The sequence below is a fragment of the Pan troglodytes genome, chromosome 18, assembly GCF_028858775.2.
Source record: "Pan troglodytes isolate AG18354 chromosome 18, NHGRI_mPanTro3-v2.0_pri, whole genome shotgun sequence".
In the NCBI taxonomy this organism is placed as follows: Eukaryota; Metazoa; Chordata; class Mammalia; order Primates; family Hominidae; genus Pan; species Pan troglodytes.
In genome coordinates this window covers 6623592-6649552 of record NC_072416.2, presented here as the reverse complement: position 1 = coordinate 6649552, position 25961 = coordinate 6623592, and the positions used below count along the sequence as shown (strand labels likewise).

The following is a 25961-nucleotide window of genomic DNA, read 5'->3' as shown; positions in this document are numbered from 1 at the left end:
GTATGTACGGAGGATATATGCAGACTCCTTGAACTGTCTTTCCCACTCTCTGCAAGTCTAAAATTATTTCAAAGTAAGAAATTATGTATATATATATGTGTGTGTGTGTGTGTGTAGAGAGGGATGGAAATGTATGTGCGGAATCATTGAACTGGCATTGCCAGAGAGTGAAATATTGCATTTCCATGAAATTTCCCCAAATGCCAAATGTTTTCTTATCTAGACTTCATGATGGACTGTTTCCACAGCTGGTAACAGTCTTCCTGCCTGACAGTCTGCTGAGTATATTTTCATCTATTCTTGACTCGGATCGTCATCACCAGCCTGGTTATTGAGCCCAGTGGTCCTTCAGGGCCGAGGGATTGAGTGAGAGGTCCAGGGACTTTTCGACTCCGCCCCGTGTGGCTCTGAGATTGTGTGTGTGAGTTTTACACGTGTGTGCTCATGTGGTGCCTTGTCTAGTATTCTCAGGCCATCTGCTGTCTGTTCTTACTGCTTTGGGGATGTAAGAAAACTTCTTTTTCTGTGATAATTACTGCTTATCTTTTCTTCTAATATTCTGCTTCTATTTTTTTCTAATGTTTCATTAGCAGAAATACTCTATTTTGTACTTATGCCCGTACCTAACCTGTTAGCTTAAACAGCAATGCCAGGAACATAGAGTTAGCCCCATGGCTCTGCCGCACTGACGGGCTGCCCCGTTCACCTGGAGATCGTTGGGGCCAGGAGCTCTGCTGCCTGGGCTCACCGCCTCTTTATGCGGTTCCGACCGTACTGTGTGGCTCTGGGCCAGTGCCTGCTCTGTCTCAGTGTCCTCATCTGTAAAATGGAACCGATCATACTACCTGCATCGTGGTTGCTTACGAGGGCTAAGCAGATACAAGGAGTTTCAAAGAACACCTCAGGAAATTGTGTTTGTGGTTATTGTGGTTGCAATATCATGACTATTTCTGTTCACCATGTTAACATCATTTTGAGTTTGGGAGCAAAGGATGCTTCTGATAACACGACATCTTGCAAGACAGTCGTGTTGAGAAGACGAAGCAGGCAAAGCCAGGGCTCTTCTACTGGTGTATCCTCCTCGTTTCTGAGAAAAGAGGTTTCCCCACTCCCTCCCTTGACAGTTTTGAAAAGGGACAGCTGTTGGCTTAGAAATGATTTATCTTGTGATGAGAAATAACCTTGAAGAAAAAACGATTTTATAGCTTTGTGCCATATATTTTGACCGGAATGTAGGGTGCACGTCCTGAAATGTGTTAAAAACAAATGCAGATGTGCCCAAGTGTGTTAGAGAAATGGCTACACTCTTCCCTCCAAAGCCCACGTCCACATGGGGGAAGGAGCAAAGATAATCCAGAAAAATGCAGAGTTTGCTCTTGGGTGTTCTCCAGGGAATCTCAGGTTACCCAGGCAACAGCCAGCAAACTCCCTGGCCCGCCAGGCGTGCTGCTGGGAGGACCTTAGAAGTCTTGAAACTTCCCTTGATGCCGGAGGGCCCAGGGTGCTGCTTGGAAGAACCAGGAGGACAGGCATGGCTGCTCAGGTCACTCTAGGGAAACAAGGCCCAGGAGAGCAGGGTGCCAGGATTATTCCTGGGTCCTCCTTGTGCCAGGAAAGGGGGCCAGAGCCATATGACGGTGGTCCGGGTCCCAGGGCCCTGGAGTCTGTGGCCGTCTGCGGAATGATCATTGCTGCCTCACAGTGTGGCTGCAAAGGACGAGATCATACAGTCGAGACTGCAGATATTGTGTGGATGGGGGCCCGACTTGTTCACGGGTAGGATCTTGGCCAATAGACATTCCTAAGTCATAGTAGCTACTGTCATTATGACACTGCTTTTTCTCTAACGTGCCTGCCCGTGCGGCTCCCTGTGAGCCAGCCGCTAGAGTTGTCTCCCAAGGCAGTGAGGTGCTTCCATGCCTGGAGCTTCCTGGAGTTGGAAATACTCTTCCCAGGGAGGGCTTCTCAGCAGGGGTGGAGATGCCTGCAGCTGTGCAGGGGGAGACGCTGTTTAGCCGGCTGGGAAACATTTCACAGAGGCATCCGTGCTTGGCAAAAAACAGTTTGTGAAATGTCTTAATCCAGATTAAAATTAAGCTAATGAATCACTCAAGGAAAATTGCCATTGGGGTTGGGGGGTAGGAGGTCAGGGGAGGGAAACAAACCCACCCACCATTGCATGGTGGGACCCTCCTGGTACGGAAGGGGCCTCTAACTACAGCTCAGAAGGGGATGTTGAGATGAGAATCTCTCCATTGGGTAGATGGATTTCTCTTTTTTTCTTTTCTTTTCTTTTCTTTCTTTCTTTCTTTTTTTTTTTTTTTTTTTTGAGACAGAGTTTTGCTCTTTTGCCTGGGCTGGAGTGCAGTGGCACGATATCGGCTCACTGCAACCTCCACCTCCCGGGTTCAAGAGATTCCCCTGCCTCAGCCTCCCCAGTAGCTGAAACTACAGGCGTGCACTACCACGCCAGGCTAATTTTTTGTATTTTAGTAGACACGGGGTTTCACCATGTTGGCCAGGATGGTCTCAATCTCCTGACCTTGTGATCCACCCATGTTGGCCTCCCAAAGTGCTGGGATTACAGGCGTGAGCCACTGCGCTCGGCTTCTTTTTTCTTTTTTAAAGAGACAAGGTCTTGCTTTATGACCTAGTCTGCAGTACAGTGGCATGACCATAGCTCATGGCAGCCTCTCCCTCCTGGGCTCAAGCGACCCTCCCACCTCAGCCTCCTGAGTAGCTGGGACTACAGGCACACACCACTGTGCCCAGCTAATTTCTAAAATTTTTAAAAAGCTTTTGTAGAGATAGGGTCTTGATACATTGCCCGGTTGATCTCAAACTCCTGGGCTCAAGCAAGCCACCACACCCAGCTCTAAGATTTCTTTTGTTTCATTTGTTTGAAAGTTTTTATCTAGAAAATTATCCCTCAAAAAGAAGGTAGCTGAGGAATCTTGCTCTGTCGCCCAGGCTGGAGTGCAGTGGCACAATCTGAGCTCACTGCAACCTCTGCCTCCCGGGTCCAAGCGACTCTCCTGCCTCAGTCTCCCCAGTAGCTGGGATTACAGGTGTGTGCCACCACACCCAGCTAATTTTTGTATTTTTAATAGAGACAGGGTTTCGCCATGTTGACCAGGCTGGTCTTAAACTCCTGACCTCAGGTGATCCACCCGCCTCAGCCTCCCAAAGGGCTGGGATTACAGGGATGAGCCACTGCACCCAGCCAAAATCCGCATTTTCAAAGTGCAGTAAAATGATGGCTGCTGGGTCCGGGTGACACAGGTCTGTGGGGCCATGCCACCCAGCGCGGCCTGGAGTCTGCACCTGGCTCTCCCCCCACCTCCCATACTCCCACTTCCCGTACAAACCTGCTGGGAATGGAATAGGCAGTGAGCACTGTCCCGGCCCTCAGGAGGCCCAAGCGTGGGCGTCTACAGCTGGCCATGTGACCCAGACAGCCCCCTTCCTTCTGCAAGCGCAGCCTCGTTTGCCATTTGTGGGCGGCTCTGCCAGACCTCACTTCTGTATCAGAACTTCTTATCACCGCAGGGTGCAGGCCTCGGCCTCTGTTCAAGGGGATGTAAGCAAAGCACTGAGTTCCCCACCTGTGGGGACACTGCCCCAGGCCCCTAGAGATCAGCCTCATCCCAGTGGGCATGCCCGGGCTGCACCGGCCTTCCAGCCCCTCTGAGGGAAGCCCTTGTGGAGGGCATGGAGCCCCGCTGTCCTCAGTGTGCCCTCTGGTGCCAAGTTGGTTTGACTGTCACGGTGACACATTCATGGCTCTAAATGCATAGAAAATCTCATAAAGCCAGTGTGCCGTGGGGGGCACTGAAGAAGCAGGTGGCCTCGTCTTAAAGCACAGGAGGGTTGGCTGGGCACGGTGGCTCACACCTGTAATCCCAGCACTTTGGGAGGGCAAGGCAGGCAGATCACTTGAGGCCAGGAGTTCGAGACCAGCCTGACCAACGTGGTGAAACCCCATCTCTACTGAAAATACAAAAATAAGCCAGGCGTGGTGGTGGGTGCCTGTAATCCCTGCTACTCAGGAGGTTGAGGCAGCAGAATTGCTTGAACCCAGGAGGTGGAGGTTGCAGTGAGCCAAGATCTCCCCACTGCACTCCAGCCTGGGTGACAGAGCGAGACTCAGTCCCAAAAAAACAAACAAACAAAGAGAGAAAAGCACAGCAGATGAACTTGAGGCAAGAAAAATACCTGAAACAGACTGACGCCAGGAGATTCCTGTGACTAAATGGCTACAGAAGAATAGATACCAAGGGCTGTTCTGTCTGTAATCAAGGACATTGAATTACCAGATGAACTGTTTAATGACCAGAGAGCATAGTTAACAGAAGTTTTCATATTCACTACCAGCATTTACTGAGCACGCACTTGCACTTCGGGCTTTGGCTGAGCCAAGTGCAGCAAACGCTTCCACACCTCCAGCTTCCTTTCCTGGTCTACCAGTTGGGCCCTGAAATGGCTGGTGTGCCCCATCAAGCACCAAGCCCCCCACCTTAGCCACACCAGAGAGTTCCCTCAGGCATCTTTTAGGCATGGGTATCAGGCACGCCTATTTTTTTCTTCTCTTGGTGTTAGATTTTTTTACATTTAATAAGAGCAGTGGTCTCACTGGCAAATATATACATATTTATACATATATATATGTATTTTGAGAATGGGTTTGCTCTGTCACCCACGCTGGAGTGCAGTGGCACAATCACAGTGCACTGCAGCCTTGACTTCCTTCGCTGAAGCAATCCTCCTGCCTCAGCCTTCTGAGTGGCTGGGACCACAGGCATGTGCCATCAAGGTCAGCTAATTGGTTTTATTTGTAGTAGAGACAAGGTCTCTCTATGTTGCCCAGGCTGGTCTTGAACTCCTGGCCCTAAGCAATCCTCCCGCTTTGGCCTCCCAAAGTTTTGGGATTACAGGTGTGAGCCAGCACACCAGCAAAATGTTTAGAAGTTTAACTCTGCCAGTCAGTACCAAGAGGTGCTTTCAAATAGACTCACTGTATGTTATTGATAACTAGAACATTTTACCTCTGTTGATAATGTCAGTTTTTAAAGAGCTGTAAGCAAATGTTATCTAGATGCCATTATTTGCTCAGATATGTTAATTAATGATTTCGCTAGCTGTTTTGGCATGTATATTTTCATTTTTTGAATGCATACAAATGTTCAAATTTAGCTTGTATGTTACATCAGATTCCCAAACTATACAACCCTGTAGAATCTTTGTTTCTTTTATTTAATATAGTACAGGCCTGCAGTCTAACTTTAAATACAACCTGGGTCATATCTTTGCCCTTAGGTAGTGACACTTACTTTAAATTTCCAAAATAATATCTGGCCTCCCATAATTTATTTCAATGTTTTACACTTCTTGCTGCAAGGAAATTGCTTTTGAGTCCAAAAAAAAAAAATTTTTTTTTCTTGCCACGGTTTGTCTTCTTCATTGGACGCTGTTAGTTGCTTTCTTAGATGGTTCCTAGGTTACCTGGTCACATTAATAATAATAATAAGTTTATTACGGGTATACTGTATGCCAGGAACTGTGCTAGGCTATATACATACTTATTTCATTTAATTATTATTTTTTTTAAGACAGGGTCTTTCTCTTTTGCCCCAGGCTGGAGTGCAGTGGCACCATCAAAGCTCACTGCAGCCTTGACCTCCCAGACTCAAGCAGCCCTCCCACCTCAGCCCCACAAGTAGCTGAAACTACAGGCACACGCCACCAGGCCAGGCTAATTTTTATACTTTTTGTTGAGGCAGGGTTTTGCCATGTTGCCCAGGCTGGCCTCAAATTCCTGGACTCAAGCCATCCTCCCACCCCAGCTTCCCAAAGTGCTGGGATTACAGATGTGAGCCGCCACACCCAGCCAATTTCATTTAATTCTTAGCAACATATCTTCACTCTTGGTTTATAGATGAGGGAACTGAGATAAAGTGATTTGAACAGAGTCTCCAAACTAGTAAGTACTTGACTAGGGTTTGAATCCTAGTTTATGAGAAATGAAGGCTTTGCTCTTTTTAGGGTACCTGTATTAAATCTTGCCTTCTCTTTTCTAGGTCCATTAATTCCTATAAACTTTTAAGTACGCCTAGATCTGGAAATCGTGTACCTTTGATTATTCAGCCCATCTTATGAGACTAGCTCACCATCACACGGAGCTTAAGAACCTTGGATTTGTGTCCTAGCATAGTTGGTGGCCAGTTTCTTTACTTAATAACAGCTTTGTTGAGATATAATTCACATACTATAAAATCGATCTTTTTGGCCAGGCACAGTGGCTCATGCTTGTAATCCCAGCACTTTGGGAGGCCAAGACGGGTGGATCACCTGAGGTCAGGAGTTCAAGACCAGCCTGGCCAACATGGTGAAACCCCGTTTCTACTAAAAACACAAAAAAAGTAGCCGGGCGTAGTGGCAGGCACCTGTAATCGCAGCTACTCAGGAGGCTGAGGCAGGAGAATCGCTTGAACCCAGGAGGTGGACGTTGCAGTGAGCCAAGATCGTGCCACTGTACTCCAGCCTGGGTGACAAGAGTGAAACTCCATCTCAAAAAATATTTAAAAATCGATCTTTTTAAAGTGTACAGTTCAGTGGTTTTTAGTATATTTAGCAAGGTTGTGCGACCATCACCGTGATCAATTTCAGAACATTTTTATCATCCCAAAGAGAAACCCTGTTGAAATACCACAAACCAGGTGGCTTTTAAACAACAGAAATGTATTTCTCAGGGTTCTGGAGGCTGGGAAGTCCGAGATCAAGGTCCCGGAAGATTCAGTGTCCAGTGAGGACCCGTTCCAGCTTCACAGATGGTGCCTTCTCCCAGGGCGAAGGGATGAGGGATTCCTCTGAGGCCTCTTTTATGAGGGCACTAATCCTATTTTGAAGGCTTGTCCCCCATGACCTAATTACCTCCCAAGGCTTTGCCCCCCAATGCCATCCCCTTGGGAATTAGGATTTCAGCGTCTGACTTTTGAGGGGGCACAAACATTCGAATCGTAGCAAACCCCACGCCCCTTAGTAGCCACTCCCCCTTCCTGCCCCCGGTCCCGCCTGGCAGCCAGGAATCTGCCTTCTCCCTCCAAGGATTCACCTTTTCTGAATATTTCACGTAGACGGGATCACGTAATATCTGTGCTGTGTCTGGCTTCCCTCCCCGAGCATAATGTTTTCGAGGTTCACCGTGCTGTGGCAGGCGTCAGTGCTTCCGTCTTTTTCGTGGCTGAGTAATATCCCATTGTTCGAATAGACCACAGTTTGTTGATCCATTGTTCAGTCAGTGAACGTTCCCGGTTCCATTTTTGGGTCCTGTTGCGTTCGTGCCCGGGTTTCTGTGTGTTTCCACCGTCACTTTGCCCGTTGGCTTTCAGCTCATCCCCGAGCGGTTCTGTGTGCCTTCCCCTTGCTCACCACCATGCTGCGTGACGGCAGATGGCAACAGCGGACCTGCCTGAATTCAGGGCGGCAGTCGTGGTTTCTGGGTGTGTCCCCACAGTCTGTGTTTTTCTTCTAGACCTGCCCTTCGTGCGGAATCACATTTGCTCCCAAATCTGAAGCCGGCGCCGAGGGAGGAGCACCTCAAAACGGCTGCCAAGACGAGCATAAAAACAGCACCAAGGTAACAAGCTCATGGCTGTTGTTCCTGTCAGTTCCTCTCCTGGCGCATCCACCCAAGGTGACATTCCTGTCTTGTCGACTTCTTAGTTCTGAGAGTAACTCCTCTTGGGTAACACCACTCCGCACCCGCGGGTCCTCCGGGTGTTGAAGAGACCGGCAGGGAGCTCGAGGGAGGGTCAGCAGGAACCCACGTGGAATCCAGCGCTCAGGGGCTGAGCTGGGCGGGATTCCTTTAAAGGCTAATAAGGGTTTAAAATGCGTGGATTCGAGTGCTGGGAGGGGATGTGTGGTACTGGAAGCTGGACTCAATTTATGATAGAATATAGATGGGCAGAGACAAGAGGGGGTCTTCACGGCGAGAAAGGCTGGGTGAAGAGAGAGGGTGGGAGTTAGGGCCGGCGGCAGGAAGGCTGCCAGGAAAACCAGACTTGGACACCAGGGCCAGGACTCAGCCCACCCATGAGAGCCTGTCAGGGGGGCTCATGCAGGCGACTCCCCTGGGGCGCGGACTCTCGTCCTCCATCTGCTCTCCGTCTGCCAAAGGATTGCAGGTGCAGGTCATCCCATGCCTTCCTACAGCCACAGGGGACACCCACGACACGAACCCGTTTCCATCCACCTTGCCTGTGCCCTGACAGCCCTGGACCCCTCGTCATACTTCTCCTGGACCCCCAACACATGCACCCTGCCCCCAGAACCGTGGTTCTGGCCTAAGCAGACTCTGGGGGCCTCGGCTCCTCACTTTCCTCCCTTCCCCTCCACCTCCGCACCGACTCTTCCCATGTCTCAATGTCCTGGCAGCCTGAACACCCAGCGTTACCACTGGGCACTGTTGGGTAACAGGAAGGAGCAGACGGGCAGTCAGGGCTGGGATTGGAGCAGGTCTGCAGGCGCAGGGGGGTGGGGGGGCCTCGCCGGTCAGAAAGTCCCACGCCCAGTGCAGCAGCGCCCCGCAGCAGAGGTCGGGGTGGGACAGGCGTGTGTGCCCAGTGCCCGGTGCCACTTCACTTCCCGTGTCTGCGTCCTCTTTGTCTCGAGGCAGGCTTCTGGAGGACCTAATCCCAAAACTCAGAACGGGCTCCTCAGCCCTCCCCAAGAGGAGAAGCTCACCAACAGTCAGACTTCTCTGTGTGAGATCTTGCAGGAGAAGGGAAGGTGGGCAGGGGTGAGCCTGGACCAGTCGGCTCTCCTTCCGCTGAGGTTCAAGAACATCCGGGAGAAAACGGACGCCCACTTTGTGGACGTTATCAAAGAAGACAGGTACGACTGGGGCTGTCTGGGAAAAAGCAAAGGTTGCAGGCAGAAGCCTCTCTGCCTTTTTCTTTTCTTTTCTTTAAGACTGAGTCTCGCTCTGTCACCCAGGCTGGAGTGCAGTGGCGCGATCTTGGCTCACTGCAGCCTCTATCTCCCAGGTTCAAACGATTCTCCTGCCTCAGCCTCCCAAGTAGCTGGGGTTACGGGCACCCACCACCACACCTGGCTAGGTTTTGTATTTTTAGTAGAGATGGAGTTTCATCATGTTGGCCAGGCTGGTCTCCATACTCCTGACCTCAGGTGATCCACCTACCCCAGCCTCCCAGAGTGCTGGGATTATAGGCGTGAGCCACCACGCCTGGCTTTTTTTTTTTTTTTAAAGACTAGGTCTTGCTGTGTTGCCCAGGCTGGAGTGCAGTGGCTTGATCTCAGCTCACTGCAACCTCCACCTCCCAGGTTCAAGTAATTCTCCTGCCTAGGTCTCTCAAGTAGCTGGGACTACAGGCATACACAACCATGCCCAGCTAATTTTTGTGTTTTTAGTAGAGATGGGTTTTTAACATGTTGGCCAGGCGGGTCTTGAACTCTTGGCCTCAGGTGATCTGCCTGCCTCGGCCTCCTAAAAGTGCTGGGATTACAGGTGTGAGCCTGTGCCTGGCCTAATGGTAACATTTTTGAAAAATACAGGCCCAGTCCTTTTATCAAATATTCCTGAAGGTGGATTGGTTAGATTCAGGCTCTCCCTCTGGCCAGGTGGAGACTGCAGAAGGGATGCCGTGTCCTCCTCAGGGTGTCCTCTCCAGGGACACGCGGTGCCCGTCTGTTCCTCATTAGTGATACTAATTTTGATTAATTAGGCAAGGTGGTGCCGGGTTCTCTCATCTAGAGTTATTATATTCCTCTTATGACTAATAAGCAATCTGTGAGAAGATACTTGAAGATCTTGTACATATTTCATTCCCCATCAGAATTCCCTAGATTTAACATTCATTGATGATTCTTGCCTCTGTCTTCACTATGATGCCTCAAAGGGTGATTTTCAGCCGGGCACAGTGGCTCACGCCTGTAATCCCAACACTTTGGGAGGCCGAGGCAGGTAGATCACCTGAAGTCAGGGGTTCAAGACCAGCCTGGCCAACAAGGTGAAACCCCGTCTCTACTAAAAATACAAAAATTAGCTGGGCGTGGTGGCGGGTGCCTGTAATCCCAGCTACTGGGGAGGCTGAGGTAGGAGAATCGCTTGAACCCAGGAGGCAGAGGCTGCAATGAGCTGAGATCGCACCACTGCAACTCCAGCCTGGGCAACAGAGCGAGACTCCATCTCAAAAAACAAATAAGAAATAAATGGAGCAGCACAGCTAATAGCAGTGTCGCTTCTGCCACTTGACTGCTAAAATGTGGCCTTGTGCACATCCTCTCTGCAGCTGCGTGGTTGCTCTTCCCTCAGTCCACACTCCCTGAGTCAGGGGAGGAGAGAGGGTCAGTGTCCTGGGACAGAATTATTTCTCTTCTAAGTCTGAGAATGTTGGAAGTTACTGGATACCTGCCACAGAAAGGAGAGTGTCCGCTGTGCTGCAAGGACAGGAAGGAACACACGTGATGAGCCCTACTTTGTGTGGGGGGCACGTGAGGCACTTGACATATTTCACCTGATTTACTCTTTTTTTTTTTTTTTTTTGAGACATAGTCTTGCTCTGTCACCCAGGCTGTAATGCAGTGGCGCCATCTCGGCTCATTGCAACCTCCATCTCCCAGGTTCAAGTGATTCTTCTGCCTCAGCCACCCGAGTAGCTGGGATTAGAGGCACCTGCCACCAGGCCTGGCTAATTTTTGTATTTTTTGTAGAAACGGGGTTTCACCATGTTGGCCAGGCTGGTCTCGAGCTCCTGACCTCAGGTGATCTGCCTGCCTTGGCCTCCCAAAGGGCTGAGGATTACAAGGATGAGCCACTGCGCCCAGCCTCATCTGATTTACTTCTGATAGTCACTGTATGAGGGAGAGAGGCTAACACAGCTATATTTGCTTTCTGAAATCATGTTAATGTTCCCTTAGTTTCTAGTAATTTTCTGCAGTATAGAAACGATATTACTATTTGCTGGCAATTCATAAATGAATGAAAGAGTCATGGAAAGCGGGTTTGATTTCCCTGCTATTAAAATCACTGAGCTTTATCATTTTGCAGGTTTCACATGCAATCTGCATATGTGACAATAGCACCAAAATTACGCTAACTATAAACACAATTTTGTGATAACAACCTGTTAGCTTTTACGGTGGCAATTACTGTCAGTGCTCTGAATGACAGGACCGCCGGTTCTGAATTATGTTTTCGTTTGAAGCCTCCAAATCCATGTAAGTACTCTCAGCACAGTGATCTGCGTGTTCTTCACAAAGGATTGTTTCAAAGAACAGAAAAGCTGCCTTCATCTTCTCCTAATCCTGGACATTAGGAATGTGTTTTCAAAAACAAGCCTCAGCAGCTCACGCTGTCATCCCAGCACTTTGGGAGGCCGAGATGGGCGGATCTCTTGAGCCCAGGAGTTCGAGACCAGCCTGACCAACATGGTGAAACCCCGCGTCTACTAAAAAATACAAAAATTAGCTGGGTGCGGTGGCAGGCGCCTGTAATCCCAGCTACTCAGGAGGCTGAGGCAGGAGAATTGCTTGAACCTTGGAGGCGGAGATTGCAGTGAGCCAAGATCGCTGCGCCATTGCACTCCAGCCTGGGCGACAGACTGAGACCTTGCCTCAAAAAAAAAAACCTCAGAAAACCAAGGTTCTGATGATGTGTGTTACAATCATGGTGGATGGTCATTCTTTAACGAAGGTGAAACACAAAATATGATTATGCTTTGAGGCGCGAAGGACTTTCCACAGATCTGTTTTAACAAGGGGCAGCTGAGTGGCGTCTGTTCTACAGGCGCTTTTAGACGCAGCTGTTGTAATATACCTAATGAGCAGCGTTTTGGTAGCTAATTGTGATCTGAAAACATTGGCACAGTCATGGTGCTGGGTATTGATCGACTGCATTTGTTGTGTCTTCTAGCCTGATGAAAGATTACTTTTTTAAGCCGCCCATTAATCAGTTCAGCCTGAACTTCCTGGATCAGGAGCTGGAGCGATCCTACAGGACCAGCTATCAGGAAGAGGTGCGTTCATTTCTCCTTGCGCTTTTACTAAAGAATGTGTTCGTTGTTCTCACGTGGTCATTCACTGTTAGTTTTGTGCTTTACCAAGGGATGGGAACATGAAGGCGAACATTGATTTCCCACACTCCGTAAACCCTAAGTGGCAACTGTACATGAAATGTCTCTTTGCAAAGGAGGAAAAAAAACCTTTCTTTAGTCCTTTGTCTTAAAGCGCAGCCTCGCCATTACTAGACCCTTTCCTCTGCCGTGGCATCTCCAGGCTATCCCCAGCCTTGGAAGGGGCCCCCCCACCACAACCTGTCCTGAAAGGAAACCCCCCACCTGCCCTGGAAGGAAACCCCCCACCTGCCTTGGAAGGGGCCCCCACACCTGCCCTGGTAAAGGAACCCCCCCACCTGCCATGGAAGGGGTCCCCCACCTGCCCTGGAAAGGAACCCCCACACCTGCCCTGGAAAGGAACCCCCCCACCTGCCCTGGAAGGGAACCCCCCACCTGCCCTGGAAGGGAACTCCCCACCGACCTGCCCTGGAAGGGAACCCCCCCTACCTGCCCTGGAAGGGAACCCCCCACTGACCTGCCCTGGAAGAGCCCCCGTCCCACCTGTCCTGGAGTCTTGGGTGAGACTCTTCTCTGTTGCCCTCCCTACTTTCTTCCCCTGAGAAGGGCCCAGGAGGCCTTCACCTCTCTCTCTAACTCCGGCTCCATGTTCCCTCTCCCGCCCCCACCGCCTTAACCCCTTGTACTTGACCTCTCAGCCCATCACCCAGTCCCACTTCCTCCAAGAAGCTCTCCCCGACCGCAGACTGGATTGTACTTCCCTTCATACACTTCCTTCTCCGTGTGTGCCCCATTTTGGAATCTTTCCGTGTGTGGTTCTGGATTCGTGTTCCTTCCTCCCTAGATGCTCAGCTCTGTGAGGTAGGACCCCCGTCTCTCTCCTCCAGCCCCTCCTCACAGCCTCCAGCAGAGTCCCAACACCCACCTCTCTCCTCCAGCCCCTCCTCACAGCCTCCAGCAGAGTCCCAGCGCTCACAAGTGCTCCTTAGGGGGTTGCTGGAAGGAATAATACAAGAACCTAGAGCCTGGTTTGAATCCTGGCGGCTTCCAGACTGCATTCTCTCCTCTGGGCCCAAACCTAACCTCTGAGTGTTCCCAAGTCAAGAGTGGATGCCCTCCCCACCAGGAACAAAAGGGATTTCTCACTCTGATTCCCTTGGTTCCTCCAGCAGGTCTTCATTAAACTCCGTGGTGTCCTGGCTTGGGCTCTAGAGAGACCCTGGTGAGCCCAGTAGAGCCAGTTCATGCCTCGTGGGGTGGGAGGTGCCCCCTTCCGTCAGCCTCCAAGGGACAGTGAATATCCGTTAATGTCCCAGCAGACATGGCTCCCGGAGTGGACTTGCAAGTTGGCAGTTGGCTGGTTGGTGGCCTGTAAGGCAAAATATGGTCTCATTTAATCCTCATAGCAATGCTGTAGGGAAGCTGATGATTATCCTCCTTTTACCAAAGAGCTGACGCTGAGAAAGGCTGAACAGGTGGCCGCGGTCCCATAGCCGGGGTTGGACACGAGTGGTCTGGCTGCCAAACCAGGCGTCTGGGCCGCTCCTCGCCCTGCACTGCTGAGCCTCCCAAACAGCAGACACCTTTGCCATGCCTTCCTCCAGGCACCAAATGTACGCTCAGCCTCTGCTCTGCCAGGGACTGTTCTTGGTGCTGGGGAAGGGGGAAAGACGTGGCCTGATGGGGAGCAGGAATTAGAAACAACATCCGGAGCTGGAGGTCTGCGAGTGCCCTCCCAGCACACGGCGAGGCACCAAGCCCAGGCTGGGGGCTCCAAGGGGGGAACTCCTGAGCCTGCCTCAGTGGGGGGACTAGGAATTAATGGAATGTAGGATGAGGGAACATTCTGGAGAGTGGGGCCAGCACCCACAAACGTTAGAGATACCAAAGAGCCCGGTTCGTCCAGGGAGTTGCAGGCGCATCCGGGGCAGGGTGGGGCGGGAGTGGCAGGAGGTGGCAGGGGCCAGGTCACAGCTCCCATGCCATGGACTTTATGCCACAGGCCATGGGGAGCTGTTAAAGGATCTGGAACAGGTTGTGTTACCAAGATGACACAGCTCACACCTGTAATCCCAATTACTCAGGAAGCTGAGGCAGGAGGATCACTTGAGGCCAGGAGATAGACCAGCCTGAGCAACATAGTGAGACCCTGTCTCTTCCAACAAAAAGAAGAAAAACATGGCCAGGCACGGTGGCTCATGCCTGTAATCCCAGCACTTTGGGAGGCTGAGGCGGATGGATCACCTGAGGTCAGGAGTTCGAGACCAGCCTGGCCAACATAGTGAAACCCCGTCTCTACTAAAAATACAAAACTTAGCCAGGTATGGTGGCGGGCGCCTGTAATCCCAGCTACTTGGGAAGCTGAGACAGGAAAATCGCCTGAACCCGGGAGGCGGAGGTTGCAGTGAGCCGAGACCATGCCATTGCACTATTGCACTCCAGCCTGGGCAAGAAGAGTGAAACTCCGTCTCAAAAAAAGAAAAAAAAAAAACATGTATCAGCTGAGTTTCGGAGGGTGATAAGAGTGTGGACAAGACAGGAGGCCACATGACAGGTGGGAGGCTGTTACCAAAACTCAGGGCAGGTGGCCACAGGGTCCCGGTGGGGAGGAAAGGAGAGATGCCAGGACAAGGGAGCCTCCCAGCTGGCCCACGTGTAGGGACTCATTGTGCTGGGGGCTCCACGTGGGTGCGTTCTTAGCCGAGCATCCCACCGCCCACAAGGTGCAAGTACTGGTTTATCCCTGGTTTTGGATAAAGAGACTGAGGCATGGACGCGTGGGTATCATAGCTAGTCATGGTGGAGTGGCCTTGAGCCCAGACAGCCCGGCTGCAGAGCCTGTGCTCTGATGATAGTGGGACGGCCGCACCCGGAGGCCCTGGGATGTGGGTAGTGAGCAGGGCGGAGCCTGGCCCACGGTGCCCTGGCAGCCAGTGGCACTGTCCCTGGGTTTGGAGCCCATGGGGAGAGAGGGGGAAAGAGTGTCATGATGTGGGGGAGCGTCGTTCTCAGTGGGACTGGGACAGGTGGCACTGGCCAGGATGCACAGGGGTGGGGCAGGTGGGCCTGGGGAGCCTCTGGCATCAGGGCCAGGGGTGGCCCAGAGGGAGAGGCTGTGGCAGGGACAGGTGTCTCTGGCAAGCAGCAGGGCAGGCAGGAGAGACTGCAAGGGAGGTGGAGGGAGGAGTGGGGCCTCTGCCAGCGTCCATGGATGGGGCAGTTCTACAGAGGAGATGGCAGCCCCAATCAGGAAAGGCCCTGCACCCGAGCCCTTGGCTTGGAAGGTGGGAGGTGTGGGCTCTCAGAAGGACAGCAGCCCACGTGGAAACCTTCCGGCCTCATATGTGGGCAAGGCAGTGATGTCTCAGGGACATCACATGCATGCACCCGGCCCTGACTCGGACCCCTGACGGGCACTAGATGGAGCCCCACAGAAAGGGAATGTGCGTGTGCCTCTGCCAAGGTGAGTGGGCATGGGCAGTGTCGCCCCTGAAATTCCTACACCTGGCCGGGTACAGTGGCTCAGGAATGTAATCCCAGCACTTTGGGAGGCCAAGGCAGGCAGATCACGAGGTCGAGATAGAGACCATCCTAGCCAACTTGGTGAAATCCCATCTCTACTAATCACACAAAAATTAGCTGGGTGTGGTGGCGGGCGCCTGTCGTCCCAGCTACTCCAGAGGCTGAGGCAGGAGAATTGCTTGCACCTGGGAGGCGGAGGTTGCAGTGAGCCAAGATTGCGCCACTGCACTCCAGCCTGGCGACAGCCAGATTCCATCTCAAAAAAATAAAAAGGAAAAGAAAAGAAAAATTAAAAAAAAGAAATTCCCACACCTTCTGAGGGGATTCCAGGGCTGGGACCTGACTCGCCCTTCTGGGGCACTACAGAGCCTCCAGCTTCCTTGGAGAGAATTTGGAACCAAACCCTAACCCCCAGGTTGTCCTGGCAGGGTCCAGCCTGGCATCAGGGCTGACTGGCAGCCTTGCTCCCACCGTCCAAGCTGCCCCTCCTCCCCTCCCACCTAGTTCCTGGGAGTGGTCGAGGCACCCGGAGCCGGTTTGTCCCAAAGAACGCACACCGCACCCAGGGCTGCCATGAGACCTTTCCGCTCCGTGCGTCTCCAGCTCCTGCCCTCAGCCCCGAGCCTGGCCGGGATGCTGAGTGGACACCCATGGCCTCTCAGGGGTTGCCAGAAGGTTGCAAGGCCAAATGGAAAGCAGCTGAACTGGCTACATCCCTTCCTCTCCCAACCACAGCCTCTGCCTTTGGATCCTACACCTTCCTCTAGGTTAGGGGCACACTCAGGAGTCAACCGGTCCATGCCAAGTCCTGGCCTGGCTCCTTGTTCACTGTGTGCCCTAGGGGTAGCCCCTGGCCTTGGCCTCCCAATCTGTACACCGAGATGGGTGGTAGTTCCTGCCTGTGGGGTGCCGTGAGCATCAGTGGAGATCGCACCTCCCCAGAGCCTTGCAGGGCCTGGGCCTGGTCACCTCTTGGACGTGTCGGCATCATTATTTCTCCCCCTCAATTGCCGAACACTAGTGTGTGCCTCTCTAGTGTACTTGGCGCACCTGCCTGCGTTTCGTATCCCTGTCCCTCCCACCTTCAGCTGTGAGCTGCCCAAGGGCATCGTTTCATGTGGGCTCTGGCCCCCAGCACAGAGCCAGGCCCCATAGGTTCCCAGGCGATGATGTGCCACTTAAATCCCCTTCGGCCACTTCCGCCACGAAGCCCCGCTTTCGCACCTGCTGAACCTAGGACTCCGCCATGCAGCAGGACCGCCCTGCACATTGCTCTCGTCCAACTGCCTTACAGATGCAGGGACCTCACCTGCACCAGTCAGTAACTCATCTTGCAGCTAAATATATAACGTGTCTATGAGAATGTGCTGGGTCATAATCAGTTGCTCTGTGACCCTGGCAGGGTTTTTTTTGTGTTTTTTTTGTTTTCGGAAACGGTATAATTCTGCAGTGGTGTGATCATAGTTCACTGCGGCTTCAAACTCCTGGGCTCAAGCAGTCCTCCCACCTCAGCCCCCAAGTACCTGGGACTACAGGCACAAAACACTATGCCCAGCTAATTATTTTATTTTTTGGTAGACGGAGTCTCGCTGTGTTGCCCAGGCTGGAGTGCAGTGGCATGATTATAGCTCACTGCGGCCTGAAACTCCTAGGCTCACACAATCCTCCTGCGTCATCCTCCGGAGTAGCTGCGACCACAGTCATGCACTGCCATGCCTGGCTAATTTTAAAGTTTTTTGTAGAGATGGAGTCTCACTGTGTTACTCATACTGGCCGGGAACTCCTGGGCTCCAGCGACCCTCCTATGTCAGCCTCCCAAAGTGTCAGGATTACAGGCGTGAGCCACCGTGCCCAGCCCCCTGGGCAAGTTTAACTTCTCTGTGCCTTGGACTCCCCAGTGTTAAATGGGGTAGTAGAGGGAGACAGCCCTCCGAGAGCCTTCCTGCCCTGTGCCTGGCCCAGAGCAGCAGCGCTCCGCACGTGTTGCCTGTTTCTCCACCTGAACTGCGCTCCTGGCCGCCCATGGCCTCCCAGTCATTCTGCTCTACTCCTGCTCCACACAGGTCATAAAGAACTCCCCCGTGAAGACGTTTGCTAGTCCCACCTTCAGCTCCCTCCTGGATGTGTTTCTGTCGACCACAGTGTTTCTGACGCTGTCCACCACCTGCTTCCTGAAGTACGAGGCGGCCACCGTGCCTCCCCCGCCCGCCGCCCTGGCGGTCTTCAGTGCAGCCCTGCTGCTGGAGGTGCTGTCCCTCGCGGTGTCCATCAGGTAAGCGCCGCGTGGGCTGGGTCTCCAGCTCTGAGCCATTAGCTCCCTCTTCTGGCTCCATGGCTTATGGTTGAGCGGTTGGACCGGTCCCCAGCCAGCTGTCCCTGCTGGCTGATTTCTGGAGATGGGTCCCCGTGTCCTCCCCGAGCCCTGTGCCCCGGCATCCTCCCTCCCTGACGTTGGCCCAGATGTGGGGGGACCACCTCGCTGGAGGGGGCGGTGCCTCCACAGCCCCAACCGCTGCCAGCTTGTCCCCAGATTTCCAGGATCAGAGACTGCAAAGGAGAAGGTGAGAAGATAGGAAACAATCTGGAGGAAGGAAAGGAAAAGACATGAGCGAGGGTAGATGATCAGTGGGCCTGGGTCAGCAGGCGCCTCTTCAGAGTACCGGAGCCAAACAGCATCTCCAGGCACTTGCCTCAGGCGGTGGTCTCTTGGGTGTGATGCCAATAGAAGAAAGAATAGACAAGCTCAACTTCCTCAGAAGTTAAGCTGTTGCGCTACAATGAACACCATCAAGAAAGCGAAAGAACCCACAGAACGGGAGGGAACACTTGCGGATCAGTCCTCGGACAAGGTCTAACGTCTAGAATGGATAAAGAGCGCATATAGCCTGATGATAAAAAGACAGCTCATTTTAAAGGGGACAGAGGCTCCGAGTAGACCACAGGTGCGTCTTGGGAAAGCTGGGCCCTCGGGACCAGCCTGGCTCCCTGAGGGGGCTCGCAGCGGCTCTGTATTCCTGAGCAGGCAGGTGGCCCTGTGTGGTCCCCGTCCTGGGCACCACAAGCCCCTTGGGTGGTCCTGTCACCCTCAACAGGATGGCTGCCGGCCTAGCAGAGTCCCACTAGCAACGGTGCCCCGGAGCTGGGCTTCAAACAGACATGGGGAGGCAGCCCTGACCTTGAGCGTCTCCTGCCCTTATCCAACATCCCAGGGCAGAAATGAATGGCTTTGAGTCTGGCCTGAGGCTCTGGAATGCTGGCTTCTCCCATCTGGGGTGGGCAGGCTGGGATTCCTGCCCCCTCCTTCCCACCTGCGCTGTACACAGGACCGTTTCAGCCTTCTCTGAGGCCGCCATGGGCCGTGCTCTCTGTGGCGTGTGCTCACTGTTTCCCAGAACTCCCTGTGGGCTCACGCCCCATCACCCCCAGCGAGCAGCCCTCTTCCTGGCACAGCCTCCCCTCCTGCATCAGTGCCCTCCTGTGCTTCTGGGGACCCCTCCCAAAGGAGCCGTCGCCTGCAAACCATTTCAGGGTCCGCTTCCCCAGAACCCAAACCAGACATCCTCAGGCCCCTGGTTGGATTGTTTTTCCTCTTTAAAAAGATCAGCTTTAGGCTGGGCATGGTGGCTCATGCCTGTAATCTCAACACTTTGGGAGGCCGAGGCAGGTGGATCACCTGAGGCTGGGAGTTCGAGACCAGCCTGGACAGCATGGTGAAACCCCATCTCTACTAAAAAATAGCAAAAAAAAAAAAAAAAAAGCCAGTCTTGGTTGTGGGCACCTGTAACCCCAGCTACTCGGGAGGCTGAGGCAGGAGAATGAACTTGAACCCAGGAGGTGGAGATTGCAGTGAGCCGAGATGGGACCATTGCACTCCATTCTGGGTGACAAGAGTAAAACTCCATCTCAAAAAAGAAAAAGAAGATCTGCTTTATTGTGATAAGATTTATATACAATAAACTCATTCAAGTGGACAAGTCAGTGATTTTTAGCAAATTTGAAGAATTGTATGAATATCACCACTATGTAACTATCGGGCACCTCCATCACCCCAAAAAGAAACCCATCCTCATGGCAGTCACTCCCCCAAGTCTGCCCTCCCTGGCCCACCCCCAGGTTTTCCTCTAATGTGGGTAGCTGTATCGTCTTGAGGGCTCTGAGGCCAGCATTGTCTCCATGCCTTTTTACTTTCACCCTTTAGCTATTATTCCCTGCTACTTCAGACCCAATTCTAAAGCATTGAGGGCAACCCCGGTGTAGACTGCCGAGGGCTGGGGTGAGGTGCGCTGGAACTGCCTGCACAGACATACTCCCCAAGGATCTGGTGAAGGTGGTGGCTGCTGCACCCCTGAACAGGCCTGTGGTGGGATTTGGTTCCATTTACCAGGAATCGTCAAGCCTGGGAGAGGCCCAGACCCTGGAAGGCTTCCCTGGCCCCTCTGAGGGCCGTGTTGAGGACCCCAGCTTGATGGGAACCTGCGCTGTGGGGTATACGGGTACCCCATCCCTTTCCTGTACAGGAGGAAAGCCAGGCGCCTCCTCAGTGACTGGCCCAGGCCCCGCCCGTTGCCTCCAGGAGGCTTCCTGCATCACCCTCTCTGCTCTGCCCCAGCAGGCGTGAGGTCTCATTTTCAGATCCCTGCAGTCTCAGGGACCAGCATGAAGGCCCCCTCCGACCTCACATCTTTCCCGCTGCTGACTGGGAACTTGGTTCCCTCTGTCCCCCCTCCTAGGGCCTCTGTATTCTGCATATTTGTGGTTATTCTTGGAAGTATTCCAAAGTCTTCATTATCCTTTAAATATCAGGAAGCCAGGGCTGTCCAGGACCCTAAAAGGGTGAGGCTGTGCCTGCGTCCATGTGGGGAATGGCTGGAGAGTGAGTGTTCCCTCGCCTGGCCACACCACGCAGCCAAGAGGGAGAGGCATGGTAGGTGTTCAGGCCCGAAGGCTGGGGGCGGGGGGCTCTGTGCCAGAGGCTCTTCTGCTGTTCAGTCACAACAGCGGCCCCCGCCCAGCCTCTCCTGAGGCAGGGACAGCAGGCCTGTCCCCAGCTCCCTGGCAGCAAGCTTGAGAGAAGGACTGTCTCCCCACGAGGACCCCACACCCTCTCTTCCCCTCCCCATGTGGCCCCACCATGGCCCAGGGGTCCTTGGACTCAGCCAAAACCTGTTCCTCCTCCTCACAGTGGTTCTTGGCCCGCACACTCAGCTGCTTCTTTATACAGAAACTTTTATTGTGTCAACATCACACTCCTGAAACGGAGCCCGCTAGACACACGCCTGCAAAAGGAGTCAGTGAATACAGTCGCTCTGCTTAGAAGGACAAAGTCTTTTAAAATGAAATGCGTGGTGCTGGACCTCACGTACGACAGAGCCCCGCTGCCTAGAGGGTCCTGTAGCCGCCAGCTGCAGGTGAACATGCACGATGAACATGATAGCCCAGATGCAGACAGCACGCGTGTGCGGGTTTGGAGGTCTAAGCGCCACGAGCCAGGTTCAGCCTGTGGTGTTTTTCTGAAACACTGATGAAGATGCCTCAAACAGAGCAGAGACCACTGGCACTCAGTTTCCACAGGAGCTGCGCTCCAAGAAAATCCAGGGTGTGTCAGCACCACCACAGCGCACCCTGTTTGTAGCTGGGACACAGCCTCTGGGCTAAGATGCTGTCAGCAGCCTTCTGCCTTTGCGGGTGCCCAGGGGCGTGGCTGCTGTGTGGGGTGCAGGGCAGAACCTCCCTGGGTGGCACCTGCCCACACGCAGGACAGCTCTGTCCCTGGCGCCTGCCCACCAGATGCCAGGACCGCCTCTCCTGCTGCGACAACTGCACGGGCTCCACAGAATTCCAGGACGCCTCCAAAGCTGCCCTCGTCAAGACCTCCTGCCTCAGAAGCTGATGGGAGCCGGTGACGGCAGCGTGGTGGCCCCCAGGAGACTCTCCTCAGGGCCTGTGATACTCTCACGTGTTCTGTTAGGCGAGCGAAGCGTGTGCTTTTCACAAGCATATTTTATCACAGCGTAACAGGTGACCCTAGAATCAGGTACAGTGAGCTAAGCCTGGCTTCCTTGCCTTCCACCAGAAGTGAGGGAGGTAGACCCCCAGCCCACGCCTGCTCTCACGCCCATCCCAGGGGCAACATGGGAGACAGCAGAGGGCGGCGCTGGCTGCAGCCTCGCACCTGTCTCCTGGCCGATGACCCACCCCGGCCGGGCCCCGTCACTCCTGCTAACCCCCATCCCTCTGGCAGGATGGTGTTCTTCCTGGAGGATGTCATGGCCTGCACCAAGCGCCTGCTGGAGTGGATCGCCGGCTGGCTACCACGTCACTGCATCGGGGCCATCCTGGTGTCGCTCCCCGCACTGGCTGTCTACTCCCATGTCACCTCCGAATATGAGACCAACATACACGTAAGTAAAGCCTCAGCCGTTTTATTTCCACGCTCTCCTGGACTCCCTAATCTCTCTTTTCTTTAAATCACTTGGGATAGCAATTTAAAAATAAACCCTTTGGCCAGGCATGGTGGCTCACGCCTGTAATCCCAGCACTTTGGGAGGTGGAGGTGGGCAGATCACAAGGTCAAGAGATCGAGACCATCCTGGCCAACATGGTGAAACCCTGTCTCTACTAAAAATACAATTAGTTGGGCATGGTGGCGGGCGCCTTTAATCCCAGCTACTTGGGAGGCTGAGGCAGGAGAATCGCTTGAACCTGGGAGGCAGAGGTTGCAGTGAGCTGAGATTGCACCACCGCACTGCAGCCTGGGTGATGGAGCGAGACTCCATCACAAAATAAAATAAAATAAATAAAATAAAATAAACTCTTGAAGAGGCACGAACTCTTTTACTCTCCTGAGCCAGCTTTTTTAGAAGCCGACTTAGCATCGGCCTGCCCAGATGCTCACACCCGGGCAGTGGCCGGGCTGGGGAGTCCCGGGTGGGCACGAGTCCCTGCCAGTGTGGCTTCTTCTTCATCAAGTTCCAAATCAGTTATTTTCCTTCACGTTTTACAAAGAAGTGTCTGTCCCACCTTTCCTAACCATGCGAGAAGCATACCTGGCACACAGAATTGACTTGTGCCTGGGTCGGCTGCTGCTGATCAGGAAGGGACCCGTGCTAAACTCCGTGGAGAGGGAACCAGCACGGCCGTGGGAGATGATCCTTCTGGTGCAAGTGAGCATGAGCTTCCGGGCGGGCTGATGGTGTTTGATACTTTAGCCCCAAATCACATCTCACTGGGCCCCAAGGAAAAGCGTTTTGAAGGAAACTGATCACACAGCGTTTCTGAAACAGGGAGGCCTCCCTTTCCTTTCCATGAAGACACGTGCCATTTCCCACACCTGCAGAAGAGTGTGATGCCATGTGAACAGGGAGCCTCACGCTGGGTAGGGAACCAAGAGGCTTGATCTGTCCTTGACACTGCCCACTAGCAAAAGTAAGACTGACTGCAGATAGTGAGCAATTAGCTGGTATCGGTGATATTTTAGATTACACAGAAACATGGATTAGGCCGGGAGCGGTGGCTCATACCTGTAATCCCAGGCACTTTGAGAGGCCGAGGCAGGTGGATCACCTGAGGTCAGGAGTTCGAGACCAGCCTGGCCAACATGGTGAAACCCAGTCTCTACTAAAAATACAAAAATTAGCGAGGTGTGGTGCCGGGAGCCTGTCATCCCAGCTACTCATGAGGCTGAGGTAGGAGAATCACTTGAACCCGGAAGGCAGAGGTTGCAGTGAGCTGAGATCGCACCACTGCACTCCAGCCTGGGCAACAGAGTGAGACTCGGTCGAAAAAAAAAAAAAAAAGGAAACATGGATTAGTGGCGAATGTTTTGGCGGCCCGGGTATAGCAGGGATGGTGGGGGTGCCCTGGGCGGCTGTCCTAACCCTTCGCCTCTTGCAGTTCCCAGTGTTCACAGGCTCGGCCGCGCTGATTGCCGTCGTGCACTACTGTAACTTCTGCCAGCTCAGCTCCTGGATGAGGTCCTCCCTCGCCACCGTCGTGGGGGCCGGGCCGCTGCTCCTGCTCTACGTCTCCCTGTGCCCAGACAGGTACGCGGCCAGCACTGCTTGCGGGCACCAGAGTGCGTGGCCACCTTGCCCGAGGTTGCGTAGGGCCTGGCTGCATTTGCACATTGCTTCTCACGCCCCGATAGAGATATTTCCCATCATGACCCAAAATAGCTGTCAGCACACATCATACCAAAGAGCTAATGAGATGCCCTCAGAGTAATATGCAAAAGAAAGAAAAAGAATATCATTTAGAACAGCACTCTGGGTAGTTGAATGTAGACATCCTGGAAAACATAATGCTGCCATTGCATTATACCGAGGTGACTTCTGATGAATGGGCTAGAATCTAAGAAAGTAGGACCTGAAGGATTTCATAGAAGATGGTCAAGGCCATGAAAGAGCGGAGCTGCAGATGGATGTGAAGGTGGAGAGGAAGCTGGTGCTGACTTTCCTTGAGTGGGGTAGGGTTCATGAACCAGGACAGGTCACAGCCTGGAAGGAGGAGGTGAAGACATAGGATGATCTTGCAAGTCACCTGGGGCTTATTTCAAAATATTATGTCAGGCTGGGCACAGTGGCTCATGCCTGTAATCCCAGCACTTTGGGAGGCCAAGGCAGGCAGATCACCTGAGGTCAGGAGTTCAAGACCAGCCTGGCCAACATGGTGAAACCCCGTCTCTACGAAAAATACAAAAATTAGTCAGGCATGGTGGCATGCACCTGTAATCGCAGCTACTTGGGAGGCTGAGGTAGGAGAACCGCTTGTACCCGGGAGGCGGAGGTTGCAGTGAGCTGAGATTGCGCCATTGCACTCCGGCCTGGGTGACAAGAGTGAGATTCCATCTCAAAAACAAAAAATAATAAATAGGTCAAAACAGTTCCCCATATGATGTCATGAGACATAGGATTAATAACCAGTCACTGAACATAGGTCTTTTATTTTGAAATCCTCTACATACCGAGGAGGACGTTGGCCTTCAAAACCGTATCACTGGTAGGTGCTGAGGAATGGGATGGCGCAGACACAGAAACAGCAGTCAGGGAGGCCGGTAGACCTCTGGGGACAAGCCCAGTTCTCATCATTGTACTACAAAAAATGTAAAAACTTACAGGATGGCAGTGATAGGTGCTATATTTAAAATATTTGCCATTAGCGACATCCAGTAAGATCCCTATCTTTCATGTGTTGCACTAACTGAATAATTCTTGATTTGTTAAAAATAAGTCCCAGCCGGGCTTGGTGCTCACGCCTGTAATCCTACCACTTTTGGGAGGCTGAAGCGGGTGGATTGTCTGAGCTCAGGAGTTCAAGACAGCCTGGGCAACACGGTGAAACCCTGTCTCTACTAAAAATACAAAAAATTAGCCAGGCATGGCGGTGTGCACCTGTAGTCCCAGCTACTCAGGAGGGTGAGGCAGGAGAATTGGTTGACCCCGGGAGGCGGAGGTTGCAGTGAACCGAGATCGCGCCACTGCACTCCAGCCTGGGTGACAGAGCAAGACTCAGTCTCCAAAAATAAAAATAAAAAATAAGTCTCAAATTGCCTATTACACATTTGCTACTGGTTTCAGGGTATTTTAAGCCTTTTCAACTAAATGTGTTGTTGGAAATACAGTAATACCTTGTATAGCAGAATGTAAGCAGTGAACAATTTATTCAAATATTTCGTGATATCTTAAACCCATTAAGCTTCCATCCATGTAATAAATTTCTCCCAAATATTGGACTTTTCCTATAACTGCTTATAAAAATGTTTCACTATTAGTATGTATTGAAGAACCGCCTGTTTACAATTACAGAGGGTTTAGGTGCGCAGAATATTTTAAAGTCACATGGGACATTTCTTCCTTGTCCTTGCAGGAGATCTAACATTCTGGCTCCCTGAGTTATTAAGAGAACCAGAAGGGCCCCTGGCATTTCCGAAATGCCCCCTTGGAGTGGCATTACTGTTGCCAAGGACCTCTGCTTGAATTCATTCAAAAGCACAACATGATTCCATTTGCTGCAGTATTGTCAGTATCAGACGGAGTAGGCACGGGGTGTCTTTGGTTATTAGCAAAGCAACAGTCCAGCCATGGGCAGTGTGAACATCCGTCCTCAGTTTACTTAAGAAAAGAATCACAATACAAAAGACATTTAAATTCCCTGCAAATTAAGATCAAAAAGGGAATTTAAAATAGGACTGTCATTCAGTACTTGAAAGGAAACTTTAATGAATAGATTAAGCAAAATAAAGCAGACTTGGATTTTTCTGAAGGTATGGCCGTCTAGAACGATGGTCATGATGAGCTCTTTCTCGAGAGTATGAAATCCAGCAAACTGCTTTTTACCTTTTAAATC

General features: G+C 52.4%; 1 protein-coding gene across 2 annotated transcripts in view; it reads left to right on the top strand.

The window, feature by feature from the left end:
- ADCY9 (adenylate cyclase 9) overlaps positions 1-25961 on the top strand; it is a 151278-nt gene that overhangs the window by 112823 nt on the left and 12494 nt on the right. The window contains exons 4-9 of one of the 2 annotated variants that reach the window (XM_016929306.4): positions 7532-7636; positions 8678-8895; positions 11936-12038; positions 17681-17889; positions 21859-22018; positions 23511-23659. In XM_016929306.4, coding sequence (XP_016784795.2) covers positions 7532-7636; positions 8678-8895; positions 11936-12038; positions 17681-17889; positions 21859-22018; positions 23511-23659 — 944 coding nt within the window. Of the gene's footprint in view, positions 1-7531; positions 7694-8677; positions 8896-11935; positions 12039-17680; positions 17890-21858; positions 22019-23510; positions 23660-25961 lie in introns of both variants that reach the window. The other variant, XM_016929305.4, reaches the window with a different exon arrangement.